At 38.5% G+C, this 13,663-nt stretch overlaps 2 protein-coding genes across 11 annotated transcripts; one reads left to right on the forward strand and one right to left on the reverse strand.

Annotated features, from left to right (window-relative positions):
* Nucleotides 1–877: 877 nt before the first annotated feature.
* On the forward strand, nucleotides 878–5,273 carry LOC136664050 (uncharacterized). Of its 3 annotated transcripts, none has more exons than XM_066641073.1 (6): nucleotides 878–1,111; nucleotides 2,095–2,187; nucleotides 2,714–3,536; nucleotides 3,894–3,958; nucleotides 4,184–4,250; nucleotides 4,637–5,273. In XM_066641073.1, the coding sequence occupies exons 1-4, from the start codon at nucleotides 1,092–1,094 to the stop codon at nucleotides 3,915–3,917; spliced, it is 960 nt and encodes a 319-aa protein (XP_066497170.1). In that variant the 5' UTR covers nucleotides 878–1,091; the 3' UTR covers nucleotides 3,918–3,958; nucleotides 4,184–4,250; nucleotides 4,637–5,273. The 3 variants fall into 3 exon arrangements, with proteins under 3 accessions (XP_066497170.1, XP_066497172.1, XP_066497171.1); XM_066641075.1 differs by lacking the exon at nucleotides 878–1,111 and adding an exon at nucleotides 1,309–1,508 and having other exon boundaries at nucleotides 4,637–5,270; XM_066641074.1 differs by lacking the exon at nucleotides 878–1,111 and adding an exon at nucleotides 1,541–1,930 and having other exon boundaries at nucleotides 4,637–5,272.
* Nucleotides 5,274–7,631: 2,358 nt separating this feature from the next.
* LOC136664096 (uncharacterized) lies at nucleotides 7,632–12,998 on the reverse strand. 8 transcript variants are annotated; one of them, XM_066641149.1, is made up of 14 exons: nucleotides 12,933–12,998; nucleotides 12,180–12,230; nucleotides 11,817–11,885; nucleotides 11,676–11,725; nucleotides 11,329–11,466; nucleotides 11,165–11,248; nucleotides 10,917–10,959; nucleotides 10,733–10,835; nucleotides 10,505–10,626; nucleotides 10,342–10,411; nucleotides 10,145–10,262; nucleotides 9,950–10,067; nucleotides 8,438–8,587; nucleotides 7,632–8,119 (listed from the first exon to the last, which is right to left on the reverse strand). In XM_066641149.1, exons 7-13 carry the CDS (start codon nucleotides 10,928–10,930, stop codon nucleotides 8,491–8,493), a joined length of 642 nt encoding a protein of 213 aa, XP_066497246.1. In that variant the 5' UTR covers nucleotides 10,931–10,959; nucleotides 11,165–11,248; nucleotides 11,329–11,466; nucleotides 11,676–11,725; nucleotides 11,817–11,885; nucleotides 12,180–12,230; nucleotides 12,933–12,998; the 3' UTR covers nucleotides 7,632–8,119; nucleotides 8,438–8,490. The 8 variants fall into 8 exon arrangements, with proteins under 8 accessions (XP_066497246.1, XP_066497247.1, XP_066497242.1 ...); XM_066641150.1 differs by lacking the exon at nucleotides 12,933–12,998 and adding an exon at nucleotides 12,347–12,582 and having other exon boundaries at nucleotides 11,824–11,885; XM_066641145.1 differs by lacking the exon at nucleotides 12,933–12,998 and adding an exon at nucleotides 12,347–12,582.
* Nucleotides 12,999–13,663: the final 665 nt, after the last annotated feature.

Below are 13,663 nucleotides of genomic sequence, written 5' to 3' on the forward strand. Positions count from 1 at the left end.
TGGTTTGTCTTCGTTTATACATCTTTCCAAACCAGGTAATGATACAAAACCCATGTTTGTCATTCATTCATTGTCTATAACTGCTTATCCAGTTCAGGGGAACGTATTATTATTATTACACACACACTGGAGGTTGGGGAGGCGGTAAAACCTCACAGGGTAAAAACTATGTTTTGCAAAAAAGAAATAAAAAAATAATTAATTTCTCTCCTGTTTCTGCCTCACTCCTCTCTCATTTTCTCTCTCATACTGTTCACTATTTCCTATCTGTGCTTGTTTTCTATTTCACTCTTAAAAATGAAGGTGCTACAAAAGGCTCTTTGAGCGATGCCAATATCCACTTTTCGTTCCATAAAGCACCATGTTTGCCAATATGTTTAAATGGGTAAAGAAGCTTTTGAAGGTGCCATAAATTTAACGACATTAAAGTCCAGCGGAGCTTCCCTAATTTCGCTGCAGACTAGGGTTGTCAAATAAGATACGTTAAAATCATCCCGTATTTGGACTAAAACCGCTTACTAGACTGATATGTTTCGTAATTTCGAGATTGGGCTGTTAAAACGGGTGATTTGTTTCAAACATGCTCTTACCTCTCCAGTCATAGTCCCGCCTACAGGGGGTTGTTTTGCTGCGGCCCTAGCGGTGGCACTGTTGTTTTCCCCAGTGTCTCAGGACTAACCTTTTGCTGTCAGGGCCGCAGCAAAACAAGGCCCCCTGTAGGCGGGACTATGACTCCATTTGCTGCCGCAGTAAATATAGACAGCTAACACAGGCTGCTGATTGGCTAAATAAAAGTGATGACCAATGAGAAGCGCATATTCTGTTTCGGAGCCGTCGGGTATCTGCCCCTCCCTCCGGCTGAGGTAGAGCATGTTTGAAACAAATCACCCGTTTTAACAGCCCAATCTCGAAATTACGAAACATATCAGTCTAGTAAGCGGTTTTAGTCCAAATACGGGATGATTTTAACGTATCTTATTTGACAACCCTCGCCTGCTGGCCACATTTGTGGATCAGGCTGCATTTGTATTTGGATCGGGTGAAATGCTCAAAGTCTCAAAATCCAAAAACCCGCGAGAGGAAATGAACAAATGCACATCACGAAAAACACGTGAGTGACAGAAATTCAAATTCTACAATTTACAAATAAATTTTTAATTCGCGACTTCGACTTTACAAATATTTTTACAAATATTATGTATTTATTTTCGCATGAAATTGTGATATATCTATGAAAACATGTGTTTATGAATGTAACTCTATTTGTACTAGTGATGGAGATTCGGCTCTTTTTAGGGAGCCGGCTCTTTTGGCTCGGCTCTTCATAAAGAGCCGGCTCCTTCGGTTACTAAATGGCTCTTTGTTTTACCACTTATTTCCACTGGTACAGTCGCCCTACCATCACCTTGACTAGCTGTGGGTAAACTGAGGCCTTTGAATGGCTTTTCGTTCGCGACCGACACATCACTAGTGTATACCGTTATTTGGGACGCAGCCGGAGCCTCTACGTGAGTAATCCTACTGAACGGAACAGGGTATCGTTTACAAACGTGAGGCGTATAATTACCTCTGGGTTCCTCACTTTTGTTTATTTGATTTTAATACGGAAATCATTTTTAAAAAGTCCCAGTTTTCTTCTAGTTTGTGTTTATTGGCAAGGCTTCGCGTGGCGCCAAACGAAATGAAATACTGTTTGTGATAAAAGTTATATGTGAAATATATTGTGCGGGCTGCTTTTTAACTTTTTTTTTTTACAAATACTTAATGTGATATATTTTTGAAAAATGTTAAATGTTTTTTTTTTTTTTTACAACACCGCAATTTTATTCCTGAACTTTCCTTGTGACGTCACGGGCCACGCTCCCGAACCTATAAAAGGGCGCGGTTCATTACTATTATTTAAATCCGAGTAAAACATGTTCGAGTGCAGGTGAGTCTTCAGCTTCTCTCAGTCTCCTGTTCTGTCACTTCTTCTTTAGCTCCTCTTTAGACTGGCACTACTTTATGAACTGAACAGCTGCGTATTGACACCGAAGTACAGTTGAGGATTAATGCTGTTTTATTGTTTTAAATTGTGTCTCCATCTCTCTACAGTGAATGTATTACCGTTCTCCCAACAACAACAACGGAGATAATGTCTAACAGCGATACTGAGGTTACCTCTGCTGTGCATGAGGAGCCTAAAAGGTAAGAATTCTTTAACGACAAGGTTTTCAGGTGTTGTACTGACTTTGGACAATATCTAAGTGTTTAAACTGCTGTCTAAAACAATCTATTATCAGTTTTATACATTGTTTCCTCCAAAGTTTGAACACACAAGAGGCCCTTAAGTTGTCGTGTATATACATATAGTCTCAGAATACTAAAGAACATATGTTGTGATGTCATTGTGACGTCATAGATCATGCTCTCGGACCTTTTTTTTTTTTTTACACGGCAATTTTATTCCTGAACTTTCCTTGTGACGTCACGGGCTATGCTCCCGAACCTATTAAAGGGCGCGGTTTGTTATTATTTAAATCAGAGTAGAACATGTTCGAGTGCAGGTGAATTTTCAGCTTCTCTGTTTCCCATTCTGTCACTTCTTCTTTAGCTCCTCTTTAACTGGCACTACTTTCTGAACTGAACCGCTGCATTGTGACACTGAGGTAGAGCTGAGGTTTAATGCTGTTTTATTGTTTTAAATTGTGACTCTGTTTCTATCTCTCTACAGTACATTTATTACAGTACTCCCAGCACCAGCAGGTGCTGCTGAGGACTTGGTGGAGCCTCCAAGCTCAGAGACCAGCTCTGGCCCATGTGAGGAGGAGCTTGAGTTTCTCTCATTGGAGGACCTACATTCAGAAAGTGTGGTGGACAGTTCCTGCTGCTGTCCAGGCCTCAGAGGGATGTGCACCTCCATTAAAAAGCAGATGGGGAGGCTCTTCGGAAGAGCTTCTCATATCTTCAGGAGGGTCGCATCTGCTCCTGAGTCGGCTCCAGCTGAGATCGTGTCCCCCAGAGGCAGGGAGTACTCTCTTCGCTTACAAGAGGATGGAGCTGAGCCTGTTTTCAGTGAGAAGCACCAGATGGCGATATGGCTTTTGGCCGACTACGTCCAGCTGACTTACTTTTCTGTGGCCAATACATTTCTCAAGAGCCCCCCTGTGTACTTGCTCCTGGAGCTTTTCACAGAGCAGCACATTTTGGGGTTCATCGTGGAGTTATTGAACCATTTGCTGGACCGTCCCATCTACAGTGGTGCGATTGTGGACCCACAAGAGGTCTACAGCTATCTGATTAATATGGCCGGCTCTCTTGAGAACCTCCGAAGCCATGCAGAGAACCACAGCCAGGACTTTGTCAGAATACTGGCTGAAGCCATCGTGATGAGTGCCTGTGCCGATCCTAAGAAGGCTCTGCTGTTTTGGGGATGTCCAGATGGGTTAATGGCACTGGAGGAGACACCACCCTCCCTGGATCGAGGGGCAGTCGTAGAGCCCACAACTACAAGGAGGCTCCGCTGTCCCTTCAGTCTCCCCAAGATCAAACTAAGGGTATGTGAGATTTTGAATCTGTAATTTAAATGTAGAGGTACCACCTTTTTTTAAGTAGAGTTCCTTTAAAGTGGTTTTAAAAAATGAAAGCCAAAGATATTGATTTGTTCTGTATTTGGGATAATATTTTATCTAAAAGTATGTGTCAGTTCCGTTTTAGACGATTTAAAGAGTGATTGTGAATGTTGTGTATTAATACTTCATTTTTTGTTGAAAATAATGATGACTGTTCTCCACAACGGTCTCCATAAAATGCCAAAACAGCAGGAGAATGTTTAAAAATGTAATTACAATTACACATTACATACATATGCACATTTTTACACCTAATGAACTGTTGTTGCATTTCTTCCACAGTGGCTGAGGAGGTGCAGGATGTAAGAGAAGACTGGAGACACAGGCGGGTGGAAAGAGCCATGACAGTAAGGACAGGTTTTTTTTAAAAAAAAAAGGCTCTGCTGGCTTTAATATAAACTCGGGTATTAGGTGTAGAATTTGTAAAGAGTTTCTTGTAATAATTGAAAATTAAACAAACACTAGGTTAGATCTGGGGCAAAAAAGGCAGCGAACCACAGCCAGGACGTTTACACCTGGCTGAAGCCATAATCAGGAGAAATCATAATCAGTTATTGTATTTTCTTCCACAGTGGCTGAGGAGGGGGCGGGAGGTGAAAGAAAACACGGGAGACAGACGGGCCTAAAGAGCCAAGACTGGTAAGGACAGGATTTTACAAATAAGGCTCTTAAAAGACGACACGCAATTGTATATTTAAAGCCAAGCTCCATGACAAATAAAGATTAAAAAAAAATAGGACTGTGTACAAGACGTTTGAAAGGCTGGATGTTGCGTAACTTCCTCCTTCTAAACAGCAACAAAACAGAGGTCCTGCTTTTGGGTCTAAAGGTAGCAAGAAATAAATGATCAGATTTAATTTTAAATCTTGCTGACCTCCCAGGTTAAATCTGGTTCAGCAGCAAAAAATCATTTAGTTAAAGCTGTCACAGTCAGATCTGCTGCAGTCACACTGGAGACATTCACGTTCTCTGCTTTACAAACACCAAACAGATTGAAACTAAAACCATCCCTTTACCTTTTTCAGAGTAAACGACTGCCCACCTGTCCGGCTGGATACTGATGGATGAGTGTCGAGCTCCTGCTCCACGTCTCGGACCAGCTGCCCACGCTCCAGCCTCAACCAACTGCCTTGGAGCACTGAGTAGTAATGACCTCTGTTCTCCTGTTTACAGCACATGAATATAACTAAATAGTTGTGTTTGTTCCACAGTGGCTGAGGAGGCGCAGGGCGTGAGGAAGGACAGATGACACCAGTAAGGCAAGGTTGGGCGACACGGTGGCACTGCAGTTAGTGTTGATGCCACACAGCTCCAGGGTCCTGGGATGGTGGGTTCAAAGCCTGCCTCCAGTCACTGTCTGTGCGGAGTTTGATGTGTTCTCCCCGTGTCTGCGTGGGTTTCCTCCGGGTGCTCCGGTTTCCTCCCACACTCAAAAACACAGGTTGGAAATGAATTGAGAAGATTGGTACAGCCTTGACATTCAGAATGCTCCAGATCTATAATGCATGGTTCTGTCTGAGCAACTCAGTTAATGCTGTTTAAATAAAATAAAAAAGAAATGGCAGCACGTACTTGAGTTTGGTTAATTTTTGTGACAAACATTTTTACATTTAAGTTTGTACTGTAAGCACATGAGACACTGGGGGATGGAGGAGGATCTCAAATACTGACGTTAGTATTATTCACTCCACAGCTGGCCACTTCAGTGCATTCAACAACACATTCTTATATTAAAGGAGTAAATAAAACAGCACAGTTTAAGGAACACTATTTTTAATGTTAAAATTGCAGACTAAAATCATTGTGATCTTCCACTGAGCTGTAATAGGGATTAAAGAGCCTGTCTCTTCTACTCTGTGCTCAGCACTGCAGAAACTGCACAGTTACATTTGAAGGAGGACCGAGCCGTAAAAGTGAAATACAGTCCTCAGCTAGTGTTCCTTTTGAATAAGCAGAGAGCTATTGAATAAATTGTTCTAAAAGCAGTGTGTGGATTAATAAAGCAGTAAGGAATATATATTTATTTTCATGAATAAAAAGGTGTTAATGACAAAGCAGTGTAATTGTAAATGAAGACAAATCGGGGGTAAATAAGGACAAAGTAATGAAGTAAATACATCGGGGACATGTTATATAAATCAGTGACTGGGATAAGTAAAACTGGGTGTAGGTAAAGACTGCAGCAAGTGCATAAATAAATGATGAATGGGAAAATTAAGCAGTGAGGGGCTGATTAAAAACATCAGCAAATCAGTGAGTGTGTAAGTGAAGAAAGTGATGCAGTGTTCACACTCATGACGCTGGGAAATGGCTGGAGCACTGCCCCTCGTGATGGTCCATGTGTTCCAGGATCCAGCGTGAACACTGTGAAAGAGACTGACACAGTGGAGGAACAGAGGCAGGTTAAAAAGGCGTCTCATGCGGAGGACTCAGAGAAGACACAAAGTTCAGAGCCCAACTCTGAGCACCCAACACCAGAAAATGTGGACTGCTCCAGCTGCCGTCCAAGCCTCGGCAGAGTCTGCACCTCCATCAGAAAGGGGATGAGGAAGCTCCACACATCTTCATCAGGAGAGTCACTCCTGCTTCTGAGTCGCCCTCAACATCATTCACTCGGTCTGAGAACAAGGCTAATAATCAGTATAATTTACATAATTAACACTACAGCCATTAGAAGTGATTTTGCTTTAATCAATATGCAGATATATATAAAAAGACAAAAAGCACAAGCAATCTCAGTGGGTATAGGTTCTAAGTTTATGTGGTTCTAGCTCAAACTGTGGAAGGAGTAGCATTTAGAAAAGAGTGTAGAATAATTAGTTTGTAAACGAACTTTGAATTAGGCTTGTTGCTGTGAAGTTAGAAACTACTCGGGTGTTATATTTTAAATTTGTGAATATTCACTTTGGGTTATAAATATATAATTTATATATACTGTATAATTTAATATAATTTACATACACATTGTAGTAAATGGCTGTTTCGTTCACTTTTAAACACATTAATGATCTAACATATACAAGCAAACAAGCATTACAAAGTTTCAGTACTTGAAAATACATAAGACATATAAATACGCTTAAATCATACACAAATGATATATAAAGTAACATGTATTTCCATACAACCTACACAGAGAATGTGGTGTAATACATCATCTGACCTTACTATCATCAACTGATGAAATGTTCTGCTCATCAGTGTACTAAAATATAATACACACAATTTTTACTCACAAACGATGATGTCTAAGGCACAAAACGTGAGGATGGACAGAGATGAAAATAGTGCACTTTCGTCATGAACACATGAATGATATCTAAGATGGCTGTATTTGCCTCTAACCTTGTCATGTGACTTCAACTAACAAATCAGAATTAAAGAATAGTTTTGTCTTAACATTAAACGGTGCCATCTAGAGGAATTGTCATATGACAGAACAGTAGGCGGCATGGTGGAGCAGCAGGTAGTATCGCAGTCTCACAGCTCCGGGCACCTGGAGGTTGTGGGTTCGATTCCTGCTCCGGGTGACTGTCTGTGAGGAGTGTGGTGTGTTCTCCCCGTGTCCGCGTGGGTTTCTTCCGGGTGCTCCCCACAGTCCAAAAACACACGTTGGTAGGTGACTCAAAAGTGTGTGTGTGAATGTGTCTGTGTTGCCCTGTGAAGGACTGGCGCCCCCTCCAGGTTGTGTTCCCGCCTTGCGCCCAATGATTCCAGGTAGGCTCGGGACCCGCGACCCTGAACTGGATAAGGGTTACAGATAATGAATGAAAGAATAGTCATGACAGCCCATTGATTTTTTGGGGCTTTTAATTCAACATAATAAAATCCTTTTTGTTAAAATACTCAGCAAATGTTTACTTCATCCCAACTGTAAGTAATATAAACAATACATGAGTTAAATTTGTTCCCTTTACATTTGTAAAATTATATTTATGAATAGAAATGCCACTCGTTTCTGATTTTTTTTTTATTTTATTAAAATGTAACACAATAAGGAAATGTATCACAAAACAGGCATAACTGGAAAATAATCAACAAAAATGTCCAAGTGAAGCAAGTTTTTCCAAAACTACAGTGTATTGTTTATTTGAACTTCATTAGAAATTAATAAACTGGTCTATCATCACGGTCATCAAAACGAATGGTCCTGGAAATTATTTAGACATTTTTCAGAGACATCGTTGACCAGAAAAGTTCTCTGCCAGTTTCTCCATTCCACAGGGATTCTGTGGCCTCCCCTTTGGACCTGAAAACACCAGCAAGTATAAGAAGCCCAAAGTAAGCATCCAAATCGGTTTCATCCATAACCTTCCACCTCTCTCCAAAAACTCTGCTTCCTTCTAAATTTGAGCAATCCAGATGATGTTCTTGATAGGGTAAGGCATAAAAAGGTCGAAAGAAGACTTGATGTCTTGTGCATGAGTGACTGCCAAACATGTAGGTCCTGGTATCATCCGAATCACATCAGCAGTCAACTAGCCCCGGGTCCAGTGGACTCGATGACCCTGTATGTAATATAAATGTGAAGGGTGGGGGAGGGGTATACGGGGGGTGGTCATTAAAATGTTTTCTGATTTATGTTATTCACAGAAAATGAGCCAAGGCCAATAAGTCTTAGTTTGAAAAAATAATCATTCATTCATTCATTATCTATAACCGCTTATCCAATTCAGGGTCGCGGTGGGTCCAGAGCCTACCTGGAATCATTGGGCGCAAGGAGGGAATACACCCTGGAGGGGGCGCCAGTATTTTACAGGGCAACACACACACATTCACTCACACACTCACACCTACGGACACTTTTGAGTCGCCAATCCACCTACCAACGTCTGTTTTTGGACTGTGGGAGGAAACCGGAGCACCACACGCCAACTCCTCACAGACAGTCACACGGAGCGGGAATCAAACCCACAACCGCCAGGTCCCTGAAGCTGTGTGACTGCGACACTACCTGCTGCGCTACCGTGCTGCCCCTGAAAAAATAAATATTAGTATAATTTTTATTACGCTAAAATTTAAAAACGGCTCCCACAGACCCAAAGACCATATGTTGAACAATAATCTTTATTCCTATTAATCCTAACCTCATCTAACATTGATTAACGGAACAATAGTTAAAAAGTTAACCTGTTTATACAGAAACAGACCTGTCCTGGATAATTAAAGTTAGTTAACATTAGCTGAAAATGTAAAATATTTACACATTAATTTTTTTATTACAGTTCTGCATACCAATTTTCAGCCTACTACACACAATCAAAGTAGACAGGAAGGCGTCTGGGAGGCACCCAGTGTGAAGCCTAATTTTACATCCCGTCCTAATCCCCCTTCCCCTGGTTTCCTGTGGTTGATGTCGTCACGTGATTGGATCAAATGTACATCAATCGACAACTCGGCAAGGACCCTCAAAATGATAAGACGGTTAATGTATGCCCGAGATTTTACCCATATTAATGTTTTTGAAAAATAAACGCAAAGACATTATTAAAGTGTTTTAATAAATATGCAGTTGCCTGTATATTTAATTGTAGTGTCTTATATAATTAATGAAAATGATTGAAAACACAATCCCAGAACCACAGAGGGAACCCACAACTTCAACTTAAAAGTCTGTAGAATGATAAATAGGTGTGTATCATTTATAACAAAATAAACTTTAACATTTTTTATTGATTATTGTGTGTGAAGCACAACACAATTTAGAGTATATTCTATGTTTAAATGTCTATTTATATCACTAGTGATCTTTTATTAGTTATTTTCAAAATTGGGTATAGCTTTTACAGTAAATAATGGTTGTATTTATTTTTCATCATATTTTTTCATTATCATTAATCATGACTACAGTAACACTTCAATTACTGAATCATAAACAGAAAATGGGAAAGGACTCCACAAATATGCGGTGATAATTAATCCCTGGAGCAAAGACCTTTGTATTGTAAAAATGAATAGAATGTAATGCACTTTTATTAAATAAATCTTATTAAATAATATACAAAAATTGTACACATCTCTAATGAAGCTTTCTGTTCACTACAACATAGTGAATTTTCAAAATGATTAATTGTAAAGGAGGGTTAATGTGTGATTAGCCTATGAAAATACAACTACATTATTACTGGTGTGTCTATCCATCTACTTATGTATTTTTTATTTTTATATGTACCTATGTGTAAACAATTCACTTGAATTCAACTAATCATATTTATACCTCTTTTTTAAAGCTAAAGACAGCTAAAGAGAGGCAGGAGGACCTAGAACACACCAAAAACACTTGTGAATATGACTGTAATAGTACTTCAAATAAGAAAACTCAGTTGGTTTATACTTACTGTGAATAGAGGAGGACTGAGACTGAACAAACCTCATGCAATAAGCGTAGGTAACCCCTGAGGTTTGGTGTCATCTCTCTGGCGTGAGTGAGAGACAACTGAAGAGCAGCAGCAGGACCTAAACACACCAAAAGCCCTTGTGTATATGACTGTAATAGTACTACAAATAAGAAAACTCAGTTGGTTTATACTTACTGTGAATAGAGGAGGACTGAGGCTGAACAAACCTCATGCAATAAGCGTAGGTAACCCCTGAGGTTTGGTGTTGTGTCTCTGGCGTGAGTGAGAGACAACTGAAGAGAGGCAGGATGACCTAATGAAAGAATTCCATTTATGTTCAACAAGAATAAATGATGACATACTAGGTTTAATGAATGCATTTAACCACGCACTCCATTTCTTACGACATCTGAGCCCAGAAATGACTGAAGCCCTCTGTTTTTCCAGGATTTTAATTGTGACCTAGGAAATACAAACATATTTAGATTTCAAATGAAAACCACTCACTTTAATTGTTTCTCATTTCCAGCTTTAAAGAAATTTTACTACACAAACCTCTGGAATGAAAACCTCAAACATGAAATCCATTTCACTAAATGACTTGACAACTCAGTTGTGCTTTGTCTCTCATCTGTTTGCATTGCTTTCCATTTGCCTTTCACTTCAATTTCTGCCATCTACCATGAAATGATTTTGCAGGTTTACCACATTTTTTACCACACATTTTACTAAAAACATTCAAGGCTTTACTGCCTGTTGATCTCATGAAATTACAAAACTTACAGTACAAACAAAGACACTGCAGTACTGCCCATCTTTTTGCAGCCATTGTGGTGGGTACTGTACAGCCCATGTCTTGAGGTCCCATGTGTTACGGAAAACATTGCTACAATGACATTAAAAGCACTTTATTACTGTTTGTATTGTCAGTACTCACAACATGTATCATTTTAATACAAATACTTACCACAGTAAATCCATATAATCTGCAGCAATGTTTTTGTGCCCTCCTAAGGAAATCACACACACTCTCATCTGTCTCTCAAAGCCATCAAGTGACTACAAATCAATTATTAGATAATCAATCTTTTTTTCCTAAACTCATGGGCAACTACTCTTACTTTTTAATGAAGAATATGCAAAGTTAGATACATTTTTATGTAATACAGAAGTTAAACAGATGTGTAAGACAGAGGTTAAAGAGTTCAAACTTACCCACAAGATGAAATGATTTCCTGTCTCTGGGGTTTTGCCACCCACAACACGAGGCAGAAGAACCTTGTCCTCAGGCTTTGGGTTCTGTTTTATAAAACATAAACTTAGACATAGCAATTTGAAACAACATTATAATTTATTGTTTTCCTTTCATTAAATATTACCCTCAGACAGGACAGCTCAGAATCACCAACACGATGATGTTGTGTCCAGCTTCTCCACCACAAGATGAACATCTCATTCTGGATGGCTTTTGTATCCACTGACAGTTCACAAAGTTGAGCTATTCTTGTGTCAACAATCTAAAAACACAAAGAAAGAAAAAATATATATTAGTAAATAAAAAAGTAAATAAAAATCAGTATAAGAAACTCATAAGCCTTTCGTGTTGTTTTAAAAACAAATATAATTATTTTTTACCTTTAAGAGGAATACTGTGCTGTTAAATTAAAAAAAAAAATTACTTTGTAAACCAAAATCACTGTGATTGTGAGTAACAGTATGTTTCTACCTCTTCTGTGCTTTCTATGGGGAAGTCCTTTGTGGAAAAAGTAATACCTCCTAATAATTAGAAAACAACACAAATATTAAATTACATTTATCAGATAATTATATGTCCAAAATTATATTATATCTCTCTAGAATAAAATACGTTCTACAGGTCCACTGTCCTCTGTTACACTGGATGTTCCTGGGTAAGGTGCACTGTAGTCATGGTCAACTGTAAATATATATACACATGCGAATGGTGATAAGTTCATTCATTCATTCATTATCGGTAACCGCTTTTTAAAAATATTTTCATAAAGCAGATACTACATGTTCTAACATCTGATTGACTGAGCCATGTAAAAAAACACGTTATATTCACACCACCTCACAACATCTGAATTACATATTGATGTGACAGTGTGCTAAATTCAATTTTATTCAGTTCTATTTGTAATAGGAAGATTAAATAAACAGATGTTCTAGCGCATGGCCACCTTGGTGCTCATATAAAACTCCAATATACCTGAATCAGTATTTGCCAAAGTGTCGTCACCAAGAAAGTCTTTCTTCGCACCTACACAATTAAACAAAATTTATGAAATATCTGCATGTCCTACTTCAAATATGTCTATATTGTGTCTTTGTAATGCATGAATATATTAAAGATGGATTATATACATAATTACTTACAATGTTAATATTAGCTTATCAGCTAACTTAAAGTTCAAATTCATATTAACTTTTATACACATGGTCATGCCTTATATAAAGTAATTTCTAAATAACAATAATGATAATAAAATATTATTGGTTGACTTAAAACAATGTAGACTTGGTAAAAATGTAGTTAAACCCATGTTAACCATGAGGGTTAAAACCAGACTAAATGTAGACTTTACTTTACTTTAGTGTCGAATTGCGTACCCCCCGACTCCATTTTGTTTTGCGCCCCATATGTAAAAGTCCTAGGCTCAGAGCAAAGTTGCAGCTAAATGTGCATGTCTCCAACTCCTCTTGGTATAGAAATGAAGCATTTAACACAGAGAATGCATGCAGAGGTCTTGCAACAACAAATAACGCAGTTAAAACAATTTTAAAGCTTAGTGTCTAATTGCGCACCCCCTGACTCCATTTTGTTTTGCTCTTCATATGTAAAAGTCCTAGGCTCAGAGCTAATATCACAGTGTGTACTTATTTTATCCAGGTTATTGAATATAAATAAAGTCTTTTCATGCACAGAAAATATTCAGTCTGGAACATGGTCTGGGTTGTGTACCTTATTGACAGCGAGAAGTAAATCATGTTTTAATCAGGCGTAACGTCAGCTACCCAGGGTTCCCGGGGAAGGGGGATTAGGACGGGGATGTACAATTAGGCTCCACACCGCTGTCACCAGTGACTCTTATAAATTTATTTATTTTAATTATTCTTTTTTTTCCACTTTTATTTATGTGAATTTTGGTTATTGTGTAAGGATATATAATATATGAATAAAGATCTTTAAATGTTTTTTTTAATATATTATTCTAATCTAATTTTATTTATATTCTGAATAATTGCTGTACAATTAGTTAACTGATGTTAATTCAGACATAAATCATATATTTAAATATTTTAGTGAGAATGCCATTTTAAAAAATACACATTTTTAGTTAACGGCCGATTTACTTTTTTTATAATAATAATTATGTTAAAAAATAAAGATAGTTAGGGCGCCTGTGAAGGACTGGCGCCCCCTCCCGTGTGTATTCCCACATTGCGCCCAAGGCTCTGGACCCACCGCGACCCTGAACTGGATAAGGGTTACAGATAATGAATGAATGTTTTTCACACTGACTGAAAATGTGAAGATATTTGCAGGTCACAGAAATCGAAGTAGTACACATTTTAAGTCATAAAATAATGCTTTCTGGAGACAGGTTTAAAAACAACTTGTATTTGGCTATGTGCTTCACGTCTCCCCGTCGTAGTGTACCTTCTAGTCTGCGTGTAGTGATCTAATTATCT

This window comes from Hoplias malabaricus, chromosome 12, assembly GCF_029633855.1.
Source record: "Hoplias malabaricus isolate fHopMal1 chromosome 12, fHopMal1.hap1, whole genome shotgun sequence".
NCBI lineage: Eukaryota > Metazoa > Chordata > Actinopteri > Characiformes > Erythrinidae > Hoplias > Hoplias malabaricus.

Bases quoted from the DNA above. Each gene is read 5' to 3' on its own strand.
- LOC136664050 (XM_066641073.1), top strand. From the start codon at position 1,092: ATGCACATCACGAAAAACAC. The intron at 1,112-2,094 runs GTGAGTGACAGA...ATCTCTCTACAG, and splicing joins ATGCACATCACGAAAAACAC to TGAATGTATTACCGTTCTCC. The intron at 3,537-3,893 runs GTATGTGAGATT...TTTCTTCCACAG, and splicing joins TCCCCAAGATCAAACTAAGG to TGGCTGAGGAGGTGCAGGAT.
- LOC136664096 (XM_066641142.1), bottom strand. From the start codon at position 10,984: ATGAGAGTGTGTGTGATTTCCTTAGGAGGGCACAAAAACATTGCTGCA. The intron at 10,412-10,504 runs GTTTGTGTAGTA...TGTATTTCCTAG, and splicing joins TTGAGGTTTTCATTCCAGAG to GTCACAATTAAAATCCTGGA. The intron at 10,263-10,341 runs GTGCGTGGTTAA...TTCTTTCATTAG, and splicing joins CAGATGTCGTAAGAAATGGA to GTCATCCTGCCTCTCTTCAG.